The 22,142-nt window shown below is 38.4% G+C and overlaps 2 protein-coding genes across 2 annotated transcripts in view; one reads left to right on the forward strand and one right to left on the reverse strand.

Annotated features, from left to right (window-relative positions):
* The window catches only part of LOC124804814 (arrestin domain-containing protein 17), a 55,453-nt gene extending 36,923 nt beyond the window's left edge, over positions 1 to 18,530 (reverse strand). Inside the window, exons 1-4 of the mRNA XM_047265153.1 lie at positions 18,343 to 18,530; positions 13,647 to 13,799; positions 13,200 to 13,408; positions 3,201 to 3,383 (exon numbers count right to left, since the gene is read on the reverse strand). Of these exons, the coding sequence (XP_047121109.1) occupies positions 3,201 to 3,383; positions 13,200 to 13,408; positions 13,647 to 13,799; positions 18,343 to 18,457 (660 nt within the window). The 5' untranslated portion in view covers positions 18,458 to 18,530. The remainder of the gene's footprint in view (positions 1 to 3,200; positions 3,384 to 13,199; positions 13,409 to 13,646; positions 13,800 to 18,342) is intronic.
* Positions 18,531 to 18,647: 117 nt separating this feature from the next.
* LOC124804815 (endophilin-A) overlaps positions 18,648 to 22,142 on the forward strand; it is a 730,772-nt gene continuing 727,277 nt past the window's right edge. Inside the window, exon 1 of the mRNA XM_047265154.1 lies at positions 18,648 to 18,828. The gene's annotated coding sequence lies outside the window, so the exon portion shown is untranslated. The remainder of the gene's footprint in view (positions 18,829 to 22,142) is intronic.

Here is a 22,142-nt window from a genome sequence, read left to right on the forward strand (position 1 = left end):
CCTATATAATTGACGTCGGTTTGCAGTAGGGTTTTGGAGCATATACTGTATTCAAACATTATGAATCACCTCGAAGGGAACGATCTATTGATAAGTAATCAGCATCAGAGGTTTCAGAAAACATCGTTCTTGTGCAACGCAGCTAGCTCTTTATTCGCATGAAGTAATGGCCACTATCGACAGGGGATCTCAGGTTGATTTCATGTTTCTGGATTTCTGAAAGGCTTTTGACACCGTTCCTCATAAGCGACTTCTAATCAAGCTGCGGGCCTACGGGGTTTCATCTCAGTTGTGCGACTGGATTTGTGATTTCCTGTCAGGAAGGTCACAGTTCGTAGTAATAGACGACAAGTCATCGAGTAAAATTGAAGTGATATCAGGTGTTCCCCAGGGAAGTGTCCTGCGACCTCTGCTGTTCATGATCTATACAAATGAGCTGGGTGACAATCTGAGCAGTTCTCTTAGGTTGTTCGCAGACGATGCTGTAATCTACCGTCTAGTAAGGTCATCCGAAGACCAGTATCAGTTGCAAAGCGATTTAGAAAAGACTGCTGTATGGTGTGGCAGGTGGCAGCTGACGCTAAATAACGAAGGTGATCCACATGAGTTCCAAAAGGAATCCATTGGAATTCGATTACTCGATAAATAGTACAATTCTCAATGCTGTCAATTCAACTAAGTACCTGGGTGTAAAAATTACAAACAGCTTCAGTTGGAAAGACCACATAGATAATATTGTGGGGAAGGCGAGCCAAAGGTTGCGTTTCATTGGCAAGACACTTAGAAGATGCAACAAGTCCACTAAAGAGACAGCTTACACTACACTCGTTCATCCCCTGTTAGAATATTGCTGTGTGGTGTGGGATCCTTACCAGGTGGGATTGACGGAGGACATCGAAAGGGTGCAAAAAAGGGCAGCTCGTTTTGTATTATCACGTAACAGGGGAGAGAGTGTAGCAGATATGATACGCGAGTTGGGATGGAAGTCATTAAAGCAAAGACGCGGCGAGATCTATTTACGAAATTTCAGTCACCAACTTTCTCTTCCGAATGTGGAAATATCTTGTTGAGCCCAACCTACATAGATAGGAATGATCATCAAAATAAAATAAGAGAAATCAGAGCTCGAACAGAAAGGTTTAGGTGTTCGTTTTTTCCCGCGCGATGTTCGGGAGTGGAATGGTAGGGAGATAGTATGATTGTGGTTCGATGAACCCTCTGCCAAGCACTTATATGTGAATTGCAGAGTAATCATGTAGATGTAGATGTAGATTCCATATGACACAACGTACACATAACACAAAAATCTTTGTCCTGGAACACAAATCTAAGCCACTATCAAACAATGGTAAGGCCTAGAACACTGCATGTAGCAGGAACGGTTAAACTAACAAGATTTAGGGATCTTGAATAACTGTAAAAAGTTGAAAGAAGAATTCCATGGCAAATACTGGGGCCTAAAAGTAGTAATAATTCTGAACAAAAATAACAATCAAACAGAGAGCTCTATTTCAAAATGAAAAAACTAACTTATGTATTGAGGAAACGAAGACTACAGTTTTATGGACACTTATGCTGAATGATAGTAATGGACTAACCAAGCGGTTCTTTGGCTTAGGTCAGTATTACACAATCATATTTCTTTGTCAAAGTTGATAGGTCAAACATTTATGTCAAAAAAATTTAATGGTGTAATAGGGAACTTTGTCAAATCTTGCCTGTCATCAAATAAAGATGATCAAATCTAGGACCTCACTGTAGATTTGATCATAAACGTCACTTGTCTTCTGTTCACCACAATGTGAAATGTTATCACTTGGAGCACTAACATCGCTGCAGCGTTCTGTCACCAGTGGTATGTTTGTAAACATGGCTGTGAAGTTTAATTCGTGTGTGCCATCAACTACAACATTAATATATATACTGAACTCTCCAGTCTTCTTAATCCATTTTTGCACTCAGGATACCTCACATTGTAAAGCATCTCATCTGCTTCATACACTTCTATTAATTTTTTTGGTTATGGGACACAAAATTTAATTATTACTTTGATCTACAATAAAAATAGTTTTTACTGCACATAAAGTATATCGAACATTTATTTACTTTCAGAGGTTGGTTGGTTGGTTGGTTTGGGGAAGGAGACCAGACAGCGAGGTCATCGGTCTCATCGGATTAGGGAAGGACGGGGAAGGAAGTCAGCCGTGCCCTTTGAAAGGAACCATCCCGGCATTTGCCTGGAGCGATTTAGGGAAATCACGGAAAACCTAAATCAGGATGGCCGGACGCGGGATTGAACCGTCGTCCTCCGGAATGCGACTTTCAGAGGTATTGGTCCTTTAGTGCTATATAAATTTCTTCACACATTTCAGGTATTATTTTAGTTAATGTGCACTGTGGTATTCGATTGCTGTACTATAAGCTAGAGTAACTCTCTCCTGTAGCAAGAAATTGGAGTGTTACCATGAACCTGTATTCTGCAGATAAGCATTTCTTGAGTGAGTATTGTGCTTTGTGGTATGACAAGACACTTCACTAGCAAATACTGAAATGTATTCTTATCCATTCCTAAGTAACTTAAGTATGACTTGGAGTCCTCCACTAGAAGCTCACAACAATAAATTTTGTTGAATGCTTTTATCGTCTCATTGTAAAACCCACGGCTTCACCCAGGTAAGTTTCTTCCCCCCCCCCCCCCCCCCCCTTGTCTTCTAAATGTGCACACAGTGCAATTGTGATACATGCAACTGCTGCGCATAATAAGTTGTTGTCAGCCATCTTGAACTTTGATGAAAAATATGATGACAGTGTAATACCCCTTTTTAGTGCCACATCAAATATTTTTGTCAAACAAATTTGACGAATATTTGATCAAATCTTTGTCAAAGAAATATGATAGTGTAATAACGGCCTTACTAAATAGCTACAAATCCAAGCCCACATGGCACACTTAAACTGACAAAATGTATAAAAATACCTGAAATTAGCATGGACATAATAGACAGCAAAATACTTCAGCAGGATTTCAGGAAAGAAATAAGTATGCAAATAGAAAGAAGTGGACCCAGGAACAAACGGAACAATATTCTTCAAGGACAAAGGGAGTCTGGGAGCAACTAAAATTAAATACAAAGAAGCAACATGAAAGTTGATTTATCACACCCTCCAAAGGGTTATTCTAATAGCTAAATAAATAATACCTTCCTTAGAGCACAGTACACATTGTCAACATTGACATTGCTGGCGTTGTCGACCTCCACAGTGACTGGAATAATTTGTCCAGAAACATATCCACCCACAGGTATCGACATCACTAGGGAAAGTGGACCAGACTTGCAGCAGCAACAACAGAAGTTTTTCTCGGTCTCCTTCTTCACAGGATCCTACATAAAATACAAAAAAAAAAATGCTTTAGGAATCTTATGATCCAATTTACATAATACCACATCTGAAAAAGGGATGGAAACGCAAAACGTTCCTTTAAAATAGACACTGTGATTGTACATTTTTTAAAAAATCATCAAAAAGGAGGAATACAATTAAAATTTGACAATCATTTCTCTACACTTGCTCCAGTTGGCAAATAACAATGTTCATATCCATTAACATCAACATCTACTCCATTTGTCATAGCAACAAACTTTTAGAGCCTGATATTTCAGAAAATTATAAATTAGTAACCTGCAGCTGCTGAAGCAAACGGGAGAGAATGTGTTTAAGACTTTCAGAAAAAAGACATATATTCACAATTTAGACACGTGAATGTTGACTGCAGTGCAACAAAACAGCAAATCACAAACCTTTCTACATATCAAGTTCTTTTTTATAACACTGCCATCTACTAAAGTTACATTGGTTCCTGATTCCCACTATATAGAAATTTCAGAGAATTTCCTGCACTTCAGCTTAAAAGCAAATGTAATAGATAATACACTATTTAAAAAGTCATACCATGAAGGAATTATCTAACTGTGATGGAAATTTGTAGATGTGATGTACATTTACAAACAAATGATTACAATGTGAATCTTGAAGTTTTCCCGGCGGACATAATGTTCCATCATCTTTCGGGCGTGCACTCGGGACAGCGACAATTCTTCTTGCGATATTTTGGCTAGAAACCTCCCAGCCATCTTCAAGGCGAGTCGCCTTGAAGATGGCTGGGAGGTTTCTAGCCGAAATATCGCAAGAGGAATTGTCACTGTCCCGAGTGCACGCCCGAAAGATGATGGAACAAATGATTACAATTTCAGAAAAAGTGAATGATTTATTCAAGAGGAAGAGCTTCACAAACTAAGCAAGTCACTAACACATTGGACCCCCTATGGCTCCTATACAAGCTGTTATTTGGCTTTGCGCTGATCGATACAGTTGTTGAATGTCCCCCTGAAGGAAAACATGCCAGATTCCATCCCACTGGCATGTTAGATTGTCAAACTCCTGAGCTGGCTGGAGGGACCTGTCCATAATGCTCCAAACACTCTGAACTGAGGAGAGATCTACCACCTTTGCTGCCAAGGTAGTGTTTGGTAATCACGAAGACAAGTAGTAGAAACTTTCATTGTGTGCAGGTGGGCATGATCCTACTGAAATCTATGTCCAGAATGGCAACAAAACGACATACAGAATATTATCAATGTATCGTTGCGCTGTAAGGGTGCCGCAGATGACAAAAGGAGACTATAATGAAAGGAAATGTCATTCCAGACCATCCCTCTGGGTTGCAGAGCCATCCATATGGTGGGCAACATTCAGTTTGGTATTCCCACCACTGTCTGTGGTATCTGCAGACACGTCTTTAGCCTGGAATCTCAATGACTGGAGTATAATTATCTTCAGTGATGAGTCCCACTTCAAACTGAGGTCTGATGACCATCAACGACATGTCTGGAGATATCCCGGACAGTGTTGAGATACCAACCCGACTGTCGTGGGCTGTATGGCCCAGCATATATGAGTGATAATCTGGGGTGACATTTCCTTTCATAGCAGCACGGCTTTGGTTGTCATCCGTGGCACCCTGACAGCACAGTGGTATGTCAACGATATTCTATGGACTGTTTTGTTGCCCTTTATGGCATACCATCCTGGGATTACATTGCAGCAAGATAATGCCAACTGCACACGGAAAGAGTTTTTACTGCTTGTCTTCGTGCATGTCAAATCTTACCTTGGCCAACAACGTTGCAGGATCTCTCCCCAAAAGAGAACACATTTGGGGCATTATTGGCAAAGCTGAGCAACCAGCTTGGGATTTTGACAATGTAGCTTGCCAATTGGACATAATTTGGCACAATATCCCTGAACAGGACAACCAACAATTCTATAAATCAGTGCCAAGTTGAATAACTGCTTGTATAAGGGCCAGAGGAAGACCAAAGCATTAGTGATTTGCTCAACTTGTGAAGCTTTTTCTCTTAAAGGAATAACTGCTTTACCTCTTCTATTTTTGGGAGGCATATATCAAACCACAGACAGATCCTTGCTGAAGACAAACACATAGGCTGAAGTCATGTGGAATTTCAGATTCATCTCTTAATGTGACCCTGAGAGAAAATTAATGGCAGTTCACCAAAAAATTGCCTATTTGGATACTATGGTCCAATTCTGAACAGACTGCACCATCAAAACAACTTGGCACCCTTCTTCTCACTTGTTAATCTGTGCATTCACATTGCATATTATTGATCTATCAGGGATCATAACTGTTTCCACATCAGACTTAGGCTGTTCTGATTGCACATAGAAGTGTAATTCAGATCTCCTTAGAAGCTGAGTAGTTGTTCATCTATTGTCAATAAGAATATGCATAACATTGCTTTCGGCACTATGACAAAGAGGCAGTGGTGGATACTCTAAAAGGAATGAACTTGTCACTCTCCTTTCTTCCTTAACATATACTTGTGCATCATATCTGCTACTACAACAATGAAAATAATCATTTTTGACAATATAATGACATTAGATATATATACTCACCACGTAGCAGCAGGAGAACACATACATAGAAAGAGGTACTACTTATGCAAGCTTTCAGAGTCAGTGGCTTAGTCTTCCAGCAGATGGGTTGACGGGGAAGAAAGATGACGAAGAATAGTACTGGAGAGGTTTATGAAAAGGGGTAAGAGTACGGAAAAGTCACCCAAAACAACGGGTCAGGTGAGATTTACTGAACAGAATGAGAAGAACTGTTGGGGACTGCACTGGACAAGATTTGAAAACTTGAGGCCTTAAAAGTGAAATACAAGGTAACATGTAAGACAGGGATTACTATAAAAATATCATGCACAAGTTAACAAGAGTAAAAAGCTGAGTACATTGTATGTAACAGAGGTGGGAGAGGAACGGTGAAAAATAGACAGTCAGAAAATGAACGATGCAGAAAACTAAAATGAAGGAAAGAAAGGAGTAGTTACCATGAAGAAATGCTGAGATGGAAGAAATTAACATAAATTAAGGTCTGTGGGTGCAAGAACCAAGGACATGTTGTAGCATTAGTACCCACCTGTGGAGTTCTGAGAAACTGGCGGCTGGGGGAAGAATCCAGATGGTGCATGTGATGAAACAGGCATCGAGCTCATGACTGTCATGTTGTACAGAACACTCTGAAACAAGATATTGTGTTGCTGGTATACACCCTTTGCCTAAGCCCATTCATCCTAAGTGATAACTTGGGGTTAGTCACGCCGATGTAAAAGGACATACAGTGTTTACATAACAGCTGGTATATGACGTGTAATTTCGCAGGTAGCTCTCCCTTTCGTAGTATAACCACCAAGTTATCAGTTAGGATGAATGGGCATGGGCAGAGGGTGTATGCTGGCAACACACAATGTCCTGTTGCACAGCATGCACTACAACATGACAGTCATGAACGCAGTGTGTGTTTTGCCACATGTGCCATCTAGATTCTTCCCGCAGACACCAGTTTCAAAGAACTCCATCAGTGGGAACTAGCACTACAACATGCCTTCAGTTCTCGCCACCCACCTGGTCTTAATTTACGTTAATTCCTTCCGTCTTGGCGTGTCTTCACAGTAACTACTTCTTTCTTCATTGCGTTTTAGTTTCCTGCATCTTTCATTTTCTGACTTGTCTATTTTTCACCGTCCCATTCCCACCTCTGTTACATTCAATGCATTAGCTTTTCACTCTTATTAACTCGTGCACATTGTTTTATGAGTAATCTCTGTCTTGCATATTACCTTGACTTACATCTTTAAGCTATCAAGTTTTCATACCTCATCTGATGCAGTCCCCATCCCATCCAGTAAGTCTCCCCTGACCCAGGATTCTGGATAATTTTTCCGAACTCTACCCCTTTTCCTTAACCTTTCCAGTCCTTTTCCTTCGCCATCTTCCTTCCCCTTCAACCCATCTGCCAGAAGAAGGAGCCACTGGTTCCAAAAACTTGCACAATTGAAACCTTTTTTTATGTGTTTATTCTCCTGCCACCACTTGGTGGGTAGATTTTATCTATCCAATTACATTAAGTCTGATAACATGGAGTATTTCTGCAACTGTACATTTTCTTGGGAATGAGTAAGCAAATACTCATGTCTTGAGTACAGAACCTGTAAATCATAACAAAGTCTGACATTCTTAAAGTACTTACAGTGGAATGCTCACTTACAGAGCACCAATAATTGTGTACATTTGTGTGATGTCATAAGTACATTAACTGTAAAACAGTTTCATCAATTATTTTAGTGGTTATTGTAGCAGTTTTAACTAATAGTCATTAACAAGCATCTGAAAACTTATTATACATCACAGAAATGCAAATGTTCTATGATCTATGGTACACATTCACATGATTAATAATGACAATTAGTCAAAATTATAACAGCAAACAGTAAAAATCACAGACAACTATAAGTGAAAATAATTATATATGTGAGTTCTGAAGTTTACAGTTCCCATTCGCCACTCTCGCACGGATAAAAAGAGTAATTCCACATCTAAAATTAAATACATATCTCAAAAGCCACTGGACAGCACACTGCACAGTGTTCTTAGCACATATATTAGTGATTTTCTGTCACACTTCAATTGCATATGGAGTAAGAAAACAGTGACAGTCTATATATGTCTCAGTATGCATCCTGATCTCTCATCTTACCCTCACTATCCTTACGTCAGATTCAGAATGGCGGTAACAAAAATGTTGTGCAGGTTTCCAGGAATAGTGGTTTTCTAAATATATTCAACAGAGGTTTGCGTGAATAGTGTTGCCTTTCTTTGAAAGATTCGCACTTCATCAAAGTCTTTCTGTATTTCCTCACAACCCTCTACCAACGATACTTTCCTGTAGTTAACTGCAACAACATTGTCTGACAATCTTATAGTGTTTCTGAACCTACCTGATTAATCATTTACGCAAACTGACAACTGTGGCAGCCGTATATGCCTCCTCGAGGCACAGCTGATGTTACAGTCTTTTCTGTTAAACATTCGCCCTTCACATTAATCTGTCTGTTGTATTAGACAAAAACTCTTTGAGCAAGTTATATATTTTTAAAAACAATCCTTAAGCTCATTCAATTAGTGTATTTTAATCCCCCCAGTACACAAATACTATGAGAATTCAAGGGCAACATTATCCTCTACTTTAGTAACAGTTGGCTGACAAAATTTATCCTGGCAACTTCTGAATTTCAAAGACAACCACAGATGGTAAAAGGAAATGGGTGAATATTTAACAATGATATTACAATATGCTCTGGATAAAAACAACTCTAAATGGAAAATAAAGATCTAGAAAGCACGCACAGCAGAACTCAAATCTGTCAGCTTACAAATACAAACAGAGGAAAGAGGTCATGCTTAACTAAATGTAATAAAGGACATCCTAAAGATAACAAATCAGGATTGTAAACTGAAGAAAAAACTGACCAGAGAAGTCTAAGTGATCACAATATTAATAATGGACATTCAAGGGTCCACTGGAGTTGGATAACATGTCTGTGATGGTTAGCCTCTCACAACTTTATGTCCAGATTAATGGTACACACGGTATCAACACTCCATTTTGTTCACAAAACTGATAACTGAGACTGCGGTCAACTACTCACAAAGGTGAAGGAAAATGAATTGGAGAGGTTTAGGACAAAGGGTAGAGTTCGCAAAAGTCACCCAGAACCCTGGGTCAGGGGAGACTTATCGGACATAAATTAAGGCTAGGTAGGTGGCGAGAACCAAGGACATGTTGTAATGCGCCGAGTTCTGAGAAACTGATGTCTGGGGAAAGAATCCATGTTGCACATTTGGTGAAACAGACACCAAGATCATGACTGTCATGTTGTACAGCATAATCGACAACAGGATATTGTGTTGCCAGTATACACCCTCTGCCTATGCCCATTCATCCTAACTGATAACATGGTATTACTCATGCCAATGAAAAAGGCCAAACAGTGTTTATGAAACAGCTTGTATGTGTCATGTGTCATTTCACAGGTGGCTCTCCCTTTTATACTATATGTTACAGAGCCGGTAAAAGTGGTGGTACGAAGGTACACAGGGCAAGTCTTGCAGTGGGGACGGTCACACAGGTAGGAGCCATGGGGTAAGGAGATGTGTGCAGAAGGAACACACGGTCTGACGAGGATATTGCAGAATTTGGGAGGGTGACAAAAAGCCACTCTAAGTTTGGTGGGTAAAATTTCAGACAGAATGGATATCTTTTCAGGGTATACTCTTGGGAAGTCATGTCCTTCTCAAAGTAGCTGATTAATACATTCAAGACCAGGATAATAATAAGTGACAAGTGGTGTGCTCCAAAGTTGTTTTTTAGAGAGATCAGCAGTACCAGGATTGGATGTGATGGCCCAGGAAATCTCCTTTTGAACTAGGCTGGTGGGGGTAATTACGTCCAGTGAAGGCTGAGGTGATAACTGTAGTATATTGCTGTAAATAATCGGCATCTAAACAAATATGTTTGCCTCAAATGCCAAGGCTTTAAGGGGGGGATCGTTTGACATGGCAACTGTCAAAATGTAATTACTATTATTAGTAGGTTTAATGCGACAGAAGTGTGCAGCTGGCCTTCAGTGAGGATGAGATCAACATCAAGGAAATTGGCATGGGATTCAGAATAGAACCACACAAAATTCCAGGAATTTTAACAGGTCAGCCTCACCATGAATCCATAAGGCCTAGACGTCATCAATGTATCTGAACCTTGGTGCCTGTTTCACCACACACACCATATGGATTCTTCCCCTGGACACCATTTCTCAGAACTCTACAGGTGGGAACTAGCCCTACAACATGTCCTTGGTTCTCACCACCCTCCTGGCCTCAATTTCCATTAATTTTTCCCGTCTCAGTATTTCTTCACAGTAACTACTACTTTCTTCACTCCGTATTAATTTTCTACATCTTTCATTTTCTGACCTGTCTATTTTTTTGCCGTCCCTTTCCCTCATCTGTTACATTAAATGAACTTAACTCTTCACTCTTATTAACTTGTGCACAATGTTCTAGCATCAATCTCTGTCAGGCATATTACTTTGTCTTCCACCTTTAAGCTCTCAGGTTTTCACATCTCATCCAGTGCAGTCCACGACAATCAGTCTTTCCTTCCCATTCCATCCAGTAAGTCTCCTCGTCCCAGTATTCTGGGTGGCTTTTCCTAAACCTCTCCAATGCTTTTCCTTTACCCTCTCCCCTACCCTTCAACATGTCTGCCGGAAGAAAGAGCTACTGGCTTGCGAAAGTAAAACCTTTTTTAAAAAGGTGTGTTCTCCTGCAATTGCTTCACAAGTAGATCTACCCAGTTGCATCATACTGTCAAAACTCATTATTTTCATTGTTATATATCAAAGATCAGTATCATATGCTTAATCAGATGCCATTTCCTTGGTTTTATTTTTGTTTACATTGTCACACCCAAGAATATTAATTTTACAAATTCAAACAGACATGGAAAATATGCAAGGAATTTAATCATTGAAGCATGTAAGGAAAGTATACATGTGGTACCTTGGTACACAGAAGTTTAAATGATAAGTTTCAAGTTTCGTCTAATGCCTGAGACTGTTTTATTAGATTATGTTTGTTACCTAAGCTGAAAATAAAATACCTGAACAATTTAGAAAAATTTAGAACATTTACTACATGACTCTGGACTGAAAACATTGACTACAACATAGTCAACCACCACTCCTTAATGTCTTCATTAGTAGTGATATAAGTAACTAAGGAAAGCAAACTTCTAGTGATAAATGCTGTATCAATGGTATATGGTCAACAGCAGCAGCAAGAAAGGCATTTCCAAAAAATAAAAATTTGTGAAAGTCAAATACAAATTTAAGTGTTAGGATGTCTTTTCTTAAAGTATTTGTCTAGAGTGTAGCCTTCTATAGAAATAAAATGTGGGCGATAAACAGGTTAGACAAGAAGAGAACAGAAGCTCTTGAAATGTGATATTACACAAGAATGTTGGGGGAAATTGGACAACTAACCAGGATGTACTGAATCAAACAGGGGAGAAAAAAAATTATTGCTTAACTTGATTAAAAGAAGGGACCTGTTGATAGGACACTTCCTGAGGTATCAAGGAATTGTTATTTTGGTAATGAAACGGAGTGAGATAGTGTGGAAGGAGGGAGGATTGTAGTGAGAGACCAAGGCTTGCTTACAATCAACAAATCCAAATGGATGCAGGAGGCAGCAGTTATGTAGAGATGAAGAGGCTAGCATGGAGAATTGCTTGTAACCAGTCTTTAGATTTGCACTATGACAATAATGTGGCTTAGTCCATTGCAAAATCTGCTTCACAACATTATTTTCTATTAGTTTAAAACAGGAGTAATGTAAAATAGATTTGGTTTGTATGTACTCAAATTTATGCTTCAGTATCCCAATTAGTTTTGTTATGATAAATGGTCTCTTAGCACAAGTCTTCAAGCAAAGAGAAGGACCAGTGTTGAAGATACTGACCTAAATACCAAAAACTTTCCAGATCACTATGTTTACTTTCAATTTAACATGCGCCCTCTGCCAGAAAAAGTGAAACACTACTGAACTGGTATTAAAAGACTGCTGTTTTTTTACAGTAAAAACAACTTATTTTTCACTGTAATCGACTTTATGGTCAATTCATTTTTCCGTCATTTATCCATTGGATTGGTTCTCTTAAGTGTTACTAAAGGAAGTCTATAAAATGCACCATATACAGCAGTCATAGTTTTCTCACTGCACTCAAAATATTTTCCACCCACAATTCTCTTTAACTGTAGATATAAACAGAAATCATAAGATGCCAAATCTGATGAACAGATTGAATTTTTTAACAATTCATACAACACATTTTGATTTCTCCCAGTGTCGAGTACCTATGTGGTTTTTTGTTTTGTAATATATGCCACCTTTCATTTATTGTTTCATTCAGGTGGTCCAGAAGTCATGCACAGTATTTGTCAGTTCTTGTTTTACCTTTTGCAGCAAAACCAACACAAAGAATGCGTTTTTCATGCCAGATAATACTGGATATAACCCTTCCAGCATATTAAATCAACTTCATCTATTTTTGTTGGGCCGACTTTCACACTCTGGTTCATTGCTGTTTTGTTTTCACAGAAAGTGGTGGATGCATGCCATCCATTGAAACAATTTGGAACATAACATTAGTTTGATTCTTCTCACAAAGGTCTCAAAATAGCTGAGGAATTCATTTATCAGTTCCTTTCAGTCATTCAGAAAATGCAACACTCCTTTTGCAAATTGCTTTCTCAGTTTCCCATGTGAAATGTAATGTATGTACTCTTCAGCTTATTTATCCATAGTACCTTCTGTTTCACACATTTATTGATATTTTCGTACTCTTCAGCTTATTTATCTACAGTACCATCTGTTTCACACATTTATTGATATTTTCACTGATTGCAGTTTTGTCACATCCTCCACATGCGTCACCTTCAAGAGAATACAACCGTATTTGAATCCAAACACTAATTTCTTAACCTTTGAAAATTAAGGAACACATTTCTCCTTCTCCTCACGATAAATTTTGGTTGGGGGGAAAAAAAAGAAGATATCAATGTTGTCTCTATAGTACGCCAAGAACTTTTCATTTCCCACTCTTACTTTTCTCATCAGAGACGCCACAAACACAATCTTGTTTCCGTTATTAGCTTGCTGTAGCTCTATCAACTGAATGAAGTACAAATTTTTTATATGCAGGAATAACTGACCTTGGCTGTAGGATGTGTATTCAAATCCAAAGGGGTAATCACTGTAAATGCAGATTTCACTTCTTGATCAAATTTCCAGGGACGATCCAGTACTGCTTTCACAGTATACCTTACATAACCAAATTCAGCTTCAAACGAGGATGGCAAGTTAGGTGGTAAATGTGTGCTAAAAGGGTATATCTTCTCTCCAGGCTCAATTATCATCTCACCTGAAAATTAAAATGAAATATGCAGTTCACGAGCAACTGCTACAACTGAATTATGTTATCACACAAACATTACAACTTATACAATTGCTATTATACAAGATTTTCAACTATGGCAAGGATATAAAAAGGTTAACATAAAAATATTATAACTTGTGTAATAATCGTTTATTAATGAGCATGAGGTCTGCAGCAAAGAGCTATAGAAGTGCAGCTTGTAAGTTATTTGTACTTTACTGACCACTTCCACCAACCAAATTGAATTTGTTTTCAAAGTAATTCTCCTGTGCTGTATACACAATCGTTTCCCTCGTTGTGTTTCCTTCATTAGTTTTTCTTGTTTTCATTTCATCCCACTTCACACATGCTTCACCCTTGAACTGAATCGAAATTGCTGAAAAAGAAGATATATATGTGGCACACATTTCAATTTCCAAAATCTACATGTGTAATAAAAACACTTTCATGTATACTAAAGACAAATATATTGATTAGCAAGAAACAGTATTAAACATAACAGATAAAATTATTTTATGGCAAATGCACACTTCTGCTTAGTACAATAAAGACATACTCAACTGTGACCCATCCAATGAAAATCTGCCCTTTGAAAAACCTTTTCTTAGGCTTTACTCAGAAGTCCCCAACAAAAAGCAAGCATCTGACTGCCTGGAAACCGTAAAGCACCTGGGAATGGCAGCATTACTGCTAGTGTCAGGAGGGAAAACCTCATGAAGTGAAGGCATACATTCTCATCAGAGAAACTGTAATAACTAAAATAACTGAAAAAGTACGATGATACATTCACTGTGAACACAAGGCACAGAAGCTTCTGAATTTTGTGAATCACTGGCAAATTCTGAAAGCTTTCTCACACCAATTACAACATACAGACCAAATGACTGGTTAATACCAAGCAAGCTTCAGAAAATGCTGCAGAGGCATCAGCTGATTTGCCATGTTTGACTTCAAAAAGTACCTATGAAACCTTTAACAGATTGAAGATCTCAAAGTAGGTAGAAATAACAAAGGACTAACCTACCAGGCTCTTATAAAATGAACATCCAAAGTGAAATCCATTGATGAAATCTGTACAGACTGTAAACAAGGCGATGGCTAGCCTCCCTCGACTCACTTCAGTTTAATTTAGTTCTGGATAAAGATACACATTTCAGAAACGTTAGATGCACAATCTCTGCTGATATAACAATGATTCCTGAGAGTAAAGAGCAAACATGATACAATGTGGTGAAACAACATAAGATAATGTCAAACAGAAGTCTGCGCCAGAAATGGTATGGATAATGCCATTGCAGGAGAATATGAATGATATTTCAAAAATTAGTTACCATGTACAAACGGCTTTTCCGTTGCCTGCTGTGACATGTAAATTTTCGCGCAGTGAATGACGGGAAGTAAACATGCTGAATGATGATATGGATGATTAGGCAACATGGCAGAACCAATGAGAGAATGGTGTTTGATAAACTTCATTATGATGTCAGTGTATGAAATTAAATGGCAGCATAATGCAATATATTGTACAGAGTGCTGTCATATTCTAAAAATGCCCCATAAGGTTTTTGAAATGATCACTGGGTTACACTACAGATCAGACGTACATCACTATGGCCAGGTCCTCTGGTGACATACGAACCAAACTATATCATTTCAACCTAAGCTAGACCTCGGGCTATGTTAATGATCGATTTGTCACCGCAACCAGTCTCCTCCCAGTCATATTTGTTGGCTTCACCAACTCTCAACAAACTAACATTCCAACCTCACTTAGACCTTGTCCTACATTGCAGAACAGTCTGTTGCCATAGCTAGTTTTCCTCCAGTCACATTTGTTAGCTTTGTCAACTCGCAACCACATTATAATATTGGAATACAATACAATTTTCCAAGAAATCTTGTCATAGTCCGAAAAACATAAAATACAATAAATAAACTTGAAAAAAATAACCAACCTTATGATATGTAACAGCCAGATCAATAACATCAATCTCAGGCTCTCCATGAAAAATTAAAAGTGGTCAATTCATATCTTCCACCAAAACAAGTCATTAGATTCAGTGATTCTCAACAATTACCATATACTATCACCTGACTGACTACACCCAACAGAAACAAAATGTCAACATCCACATGGCAATAGAGCTGCTGATAGTATAGGTGTATTTTATCCTAACCTTCTAATACCATCCATCTGGTTTGACTCAGAACTTCAACAAAATGGTGAATATAAACCATTCATTGAATGCAATATGCATAACCAAGGCACAATAACAAGAATTATAGTTATTTAGCTATTCTCACAATATCACATATGTGGCTTTGCAAAATTGCAACTTGATAATCACATTGAGTTGTCGGCTTTGGCAAGTGACGTACTGTTAATGGCTGCTGTCACCACACCTTTCGGTATCTATATTCACAGTTTTGTTGTTATCTGGAGAACCCAATGCATTTGAAAGAAACAAAATTAAAGCTGGTTGTAGATACACCCTGATTTATAGCTTAGCCCAAGGTATAGGTTAGTTTGAAAGGTAAGAGATTAGTTGTGAGTAAGCAAAGCCAACAAATTTGGCAAAAAACAGCTGTTGTGACAGACTGATCCGTAGCTTTGCCTGAGGTCTACGTTACGTTGGAAAGTGACAGCCAACAAATGTGACACTAAAAAAAACCCTGGTTGTGTTGACAGGCTGATCTGTACTTTAGCCTGTTTTAAAAAAATCACTCATAACTTCACATTATATTCATCCAGTGGTGTTGATGTGGCGGAGACTTAAAGTGACATAGTGTTTGAAAATTTCAGTGGAATGTCATTTACATTGGTCAAGAACAGTAGCAGACCAAACACCAAACCTTATGAGACACCATATTTAATGTTTCCCATTCCTGTGGGATTATTTATTAATATCGTACACTGTTTTCTGTTGCTAAGATATGACTCCATACATGAAAGGAAAGCCTTTATTGCCATACCATTTTAGCTTCCCAAGTATAATTTTACGACATACACAACTGAATATCTTTACAAGATCAAAGAAAACATTAAAAGGTTAGTTTTCCTTCTTTAGTTCTACCAGGACTGAGTTTGTGAGCTCATATATTGCTTTCTCTATGGAGCAACCTCTATGAAACCCAATTTGAGTGATGTCAAAAGATTATTGTCAGAGAGATTTTCCACTACCTTTATCACCACTTTCTATACATGAGTATTATACCACTTACTTCACTCCTTCATGAAATACTCCTTGACTGATTACGAAGGTAACTTAAGGGGACAATTTCAAACTGATAAAAGACGACTTACGGAAGACACTTTCAAACTGATGAAAGATTTTTCTACTCTGACATATGAATAGTCAGTTGATTCAGCATACTCACATCAGCCTCAGCCGAGGCTTGGCTGCTTATGAATCTTAGAGCCTGTAATCAGTCTGCATGCTCATCACATGCCAGCAGGTTTCACAATTTTACTGTCTGTATTGTCATTTAATAATTAATATTTTGTCCAGAGCATAGAAGATTTTGGTTTGTCATGCTCTCTGTTTAGAGGGGTTTATGAGCAGTCCATTCATATATGAGCCCAATGAAATGATTTCAGACTTTTGTGCTTGGATAAGGGGATCTACCACAGTTGATTCACTTTCTGTTCAGTAATTTTTAATTAAGTGTGGTCTCACCAATTATTAGCAGAGCTACCTTTTGCAAGTATAAATCAGTGTCTCAGCATCCATAAATAGAAATCATAAGAGGACTACGGAATAACAGAAAAATATAAAAGGAGCTATGTTAAAGGGAAGGAACTTAAAAAAGGGTCACATACAACCTGAAAGACAAATGAAGAAAAGTAAACAAGATGTAACGAGGTGTTTTTATGACAATAACTGCAGCAACAGTTTGAACACTTGTAAGTACCTACCAACATCACTCTGGGAAACATTTACAATGACTGACAGAGTATCACTGCCCAGGTAAAATCGACAGTTTAGTGCCCCTGAAAATTCAGCATATGATTTATAGAACATGCAGTGAGGCATTGCTTAAAGTTGTGATATTGCCCCCCCCCTCCCCCTTCCATAATCTTGTTTGTGGTGACAAACTGATGTCTAGCATAGCCAGAGTTCCATATTAAAATGGAATGTGATAACCTGGTTATGAGTTGGTGAAGCAAACGAATGTTAATGCAAAGTAAAGGTTGTGATATTACAGTGAACTGTTATATGGCTCATGTGCATAGACAGAGCCTCTTAATTAAAAAAATGTATTAACTTGGAATAAAACTGTGACGTCCACATGCCATTAAATTCTGCCTTTGAAAATTATTCATTTTATCCGTAGCAACAGGTGGGGTGTAACAGAAAGTTTTGTTGCATTGTCGTTTTGTATTGTTCAACTATCTCTGTGTAGAATTCTCGGAGCTCCCGAGTTCGAAATTTTAAATCAGTAAGAACATTTACAGCAGTGCTTGAAACCGGCAATCAATTATCAATTCGTTATCATTTTCTAACTGTAGGACGTGGTCCATACAAAAACAATTAATTACAAATGTCCACGGTCACGAAATTAATAACTTAACATGACAAAACCAGACGGCAAAGGCATAATTAGGTCACATGTTAAAGCCTCTTGGTTATCTAGGTGCGATTATACTATGAACAACTTCTTATGTGAATTCAATATTGTGCCGCTATGAATACTTCAAACAAATTTTTAATTGCTACTTATTATTATTATTTCAAATAGTAAATGTAATAGTAGCTGTGTCCCACATATATGATAGGCAAAACATAGGCAGAAACGTGTAAATAAAATAAATTTTCAAATTAGACCAACGAGACTTGTATACACAAAACACATACTAATGCCTATTTATAAACATACAGTCATCAGAATGACACGAAGGCACGCCTTCCGTCATTTACCTCTAATTTTTTTAGGAGAATCAACATCAATGATAAGTCTTCCAGAAACTGGCTGCCCGCTGTAATATGTTGACCACGGGTTATCAAAAACTATCTGAAGTTTCTTTAAACCCATTTTAAATACAATACGCCTTCCGACACAAATTAACACTGCCACAGTACCACCCACTCTCCCCTGCAAGCTTTCGTTTACCGATACTATCGATTTTAATCGACGGTGTTCGACAACGACTTTCAAAATATGTGAATAAGGAATGGTCGATATTCTGTAGTGGTGTGATACAAAGCGTACAGATCTTGTTTTCATTAGTTGATTTGTTGAAGTCTCAGAGGTAGGCGACAACAAAGTGCCGCGTATTAAATATAGTTAAGTTCATTTTCAAAGAGTGAACTACCGGAGATCTGATACGTCGAGGATTTCGCCGTTAAGGAATACTTCTGTTGACATTCGTTAAGAAGAAATTTGTGCTGATTAATCATTTGTCGGTAAGCGTTTGGACCTTATATTATCTGTCTCAGCCCTATGATATTGACGGATGGTTTGTATAGCTCAGGCGATTTTTAAATATTTTTTTCTGCAATAATATTTCTGTTGAATCAGATTCGGTAGCCAAAGCCAAAGATCTAATGTCAAACTTAAAACCATTTACATCCTAAAGTAGGATACACAAACGTGTTGATTTAACAAGGATAAACAAATATGTTATGGTGTTAACAACGCGGCACATTGTCAGCGGGCATAGTAGATGCAATAGTAAAGATAATACGTTAATTAAATACATAGTTTACATTCAGACGCCGTAAAAACGTTTCACATGCTGGTATAAGCACACCTTTCTTCTGTCAGTAGTTGAAGAATATGTAGCAAACAAAAAAAAGGAAAGACTTATCATCTCTTTGATGTAGTATATTAATATGACTGTTGATACCTGGTGGTTGACTGCCTCCAGTACAACTTTTTAGATATAATTGCTTGTGTTTTACAACAGAATCTTTGTAGATATTTTGCCTCTGTTACCACACGAGAGTGCTTCCTGCAACGCAGTAAATGATGACAGATAAGTCAATAGTTCCACATTTTAAATGTCAATTCTGTTCCCTCTCTTGCTCTGGAACAGTTGCAAACTCTTGGCAACATGGAATATAGCCTCACTCATTCTGGTGAGTTACGTATACTGCGATGTTACATACGTTTATTCGATATGGTACTTAGTGTATTTGATTACCAACTGTTGCGTAAGATCTGCTGGCTCTTCTGTCTCCCCATTATCGACAGCAGCTGTCAGCGGCAGATAAGACATCGTCGTTGATAGCGCATCATTCAGCTTCTCAGAGGCTGTTCAGCCCTTGATGCAGCTGGGCAGATGTTAATCAATGTCTGAAAAAGTGTGTGCTTCAAAATCGCAAGAACTGCTCGTAAAGTCGTATCCAGAAACTAGCAGCCTACCAAGCGAAGTGAATCTGAAAAATATGGTTTCATCTTTTATAGTTGAGGAACGTGAAGCGCCTGATGGAAATCTCGAGCCATAACAGATGTAATTTTGTTGCTCGTGACACCTCATTGGTTTTGGTGATCGATTTTAACAGTGACAATTAAAGAAACGGTTATTACATTCATTTTCAGGATTCCACGTTTCAGTTTAGATCCTTTTGGAATTTCTCGGGGTCAGTGACAGCAGGTTCAGGCCACAGCAGAGCACTATTGATGTAATTACATATGGTTCGCTTTTATTTAATGTCGGTCAATAGGAGAGAGATCGAAAGCAGTATTTCTGTCTTGGCTACATACAACTGGTAGCAATGAATGACAATACGTAACAACTCTGATCAAACAGGTTACAGGAAAGCCGAAATTTCGACGGTTGCACGCCCCGTTGTTGTGTTCAAAGGCGGAAATTGAATGAAAAAGCGCTGTGTGAGAAATTTCCCAATGAAATTATATCGATATATTTTGGAATTTTTTGATTGTATTTACGGGTAAACAGTTATCAAGCGTAGAGATTATGGGCCACCAAACGTGCCGTAAATAATGTAGAGAAGTACTTCCTCCTTGATATGAAAACTACCACGATCGACTGCGAAATATTTTTGTACTTACCAGGTACCACTCAAATTTTTTCCAGCATTCCTAGATAATCGTCCAGAGCTCGCCATTTGTTTGTAAATTATTGACCTACCTTTTACAATTTGATCCAGAACTAGTGAACTAGACGTTATAGTATTCTGTATGGAATACCTACCAAGTAGCCATTGTTTTCCACGATATATGGTATGTGCCAGTGTACAAAACAGTTAGCAGAATGACCAGAAAGAAACTGCAGCTTGATAAATGGCGTTATGGAACTTTCGGCAGGCCGTTCTTGAAGCGTCCAAAATGAACTCAATTTTTTAACATAGGGTCCATCATGCGATGTGCGGTTGATAATACTTATTAAAAAGGAGCTGGTTCATTCGCTCAGTGAGCACTGCAAAGAAAACCCTTTTGCACTTGGATAACGATCGTGGTCATTGTACAGGAAGGTGAACAGTATTCTGGTTGTTGTAATTTAGACTTTCTTCACAAGTTAAAAAATGTCGAGTACAAACTAGAGTTTCAGATTTAGATTGAAAAGTTTTCTTTCGGCATAGTACATCTAAAATGAATACGAGAGTTCTGCGCAGCGGCTTATAGCTTTTCGATATTGTGTGCTATTAATTTGTATATACTGTTGTTTCCGGGCATGAGTGTTTTTTTTTAAACATTCTACGTTATAGCAAGTATCATTGTAGCTCTGCTTTAACTTTGTAGCCTTACGAACTTGAGAAAAAGAAATAATTTAATATTATTTCAAAGCGTACCTTTTTTTCCTGACACCTATTTTCACACGGTCCGTACATGTCCTCCAGATTCAATTCGAGATTCGTTAGTTCTCATATCCAGTGTCGCTGTGTGGCTAACAGGTAATTTTTATGTTAATGCGCCCCGAAGGTCTTCTTGGCAGTTATCATTTGTTTCAATAATTTTTATTCGTGAAAAATGCCAAGCTGTAAAATGTAGGTACCGGCACCCGTGTTACACATTGGGTAATTTAGTTCATGGGAAGTGGTGGTGAAAATTGTGGTTTTATTCATCCGTGGATCACCTTTACAGTGGTATTGAAGATGTCATTGGATGTTGAACAAATCTGGTGTAGGCAAAGATTCGTTGCCTTCAACGCCACAATGCCGTGGTGCTCAACTTTTGGGCCAAGGTTTAGCTGTATTATCATCGGCGGCACCCGCCCCATGGGCGCTCCGGCGCTCGCGCACCCCCAAGAGTTTTCTTGGGGTGCTCAGCACCCACACAAGTTGAGAAAGGAAAGTAAAATAGAATAAATAAGAAAAACGGTAAAATTGGGGAAAATTCAAAGTTGTCATTTATGTCAATGCTAACGTGCTCTCGCGTTGGCCCATGGAAGCACGGTCTAGCGGTTCTCACAATCATTCCTCCCGAACAACGGACAAGTGCTCAGAGCTACTCTCTCGCAGAAAGATCCCGAAAATTTTAGAACGTTCCGCTAGATGTGATAAAACCAGTCATTGAACCCGGTTTTTGTTGTTGCAACGATGCGTTAGAAATGTGTGCTTGTCATGAAAAGTCGAATCTACATCCATACTCTGCAAGCTACCTGATGGTGTGGGGCGGAGGGTACCTTGAGTACCTCTATCGGTTCTCCCTTCTGTTCCAGTCTCGTATTGTTCGTGGAACGAAAGATTGTCGCTATGCCTCTGTGTGGTCATGTGAACATGCAATGTTTAATGTCCAAGGCTTATGAGGGAGA

The sequence above is a fragment of the Schistocerca piceifrons genome, chromosome 7, assembly GCF_021461385.2.
Source record: "Schistocerca piceifrons isolate TAMUIC-IGC-003096 chromosome 7, iqSchPice1.1, whole genome shotgun sequence".
NCBI classification, from domain to species: Eukaryota; Metazoa; Arthropoda; class Insecta; order Orthoptera; family Acrididae; genus Schistocerca; species Schistocerca piceifrons.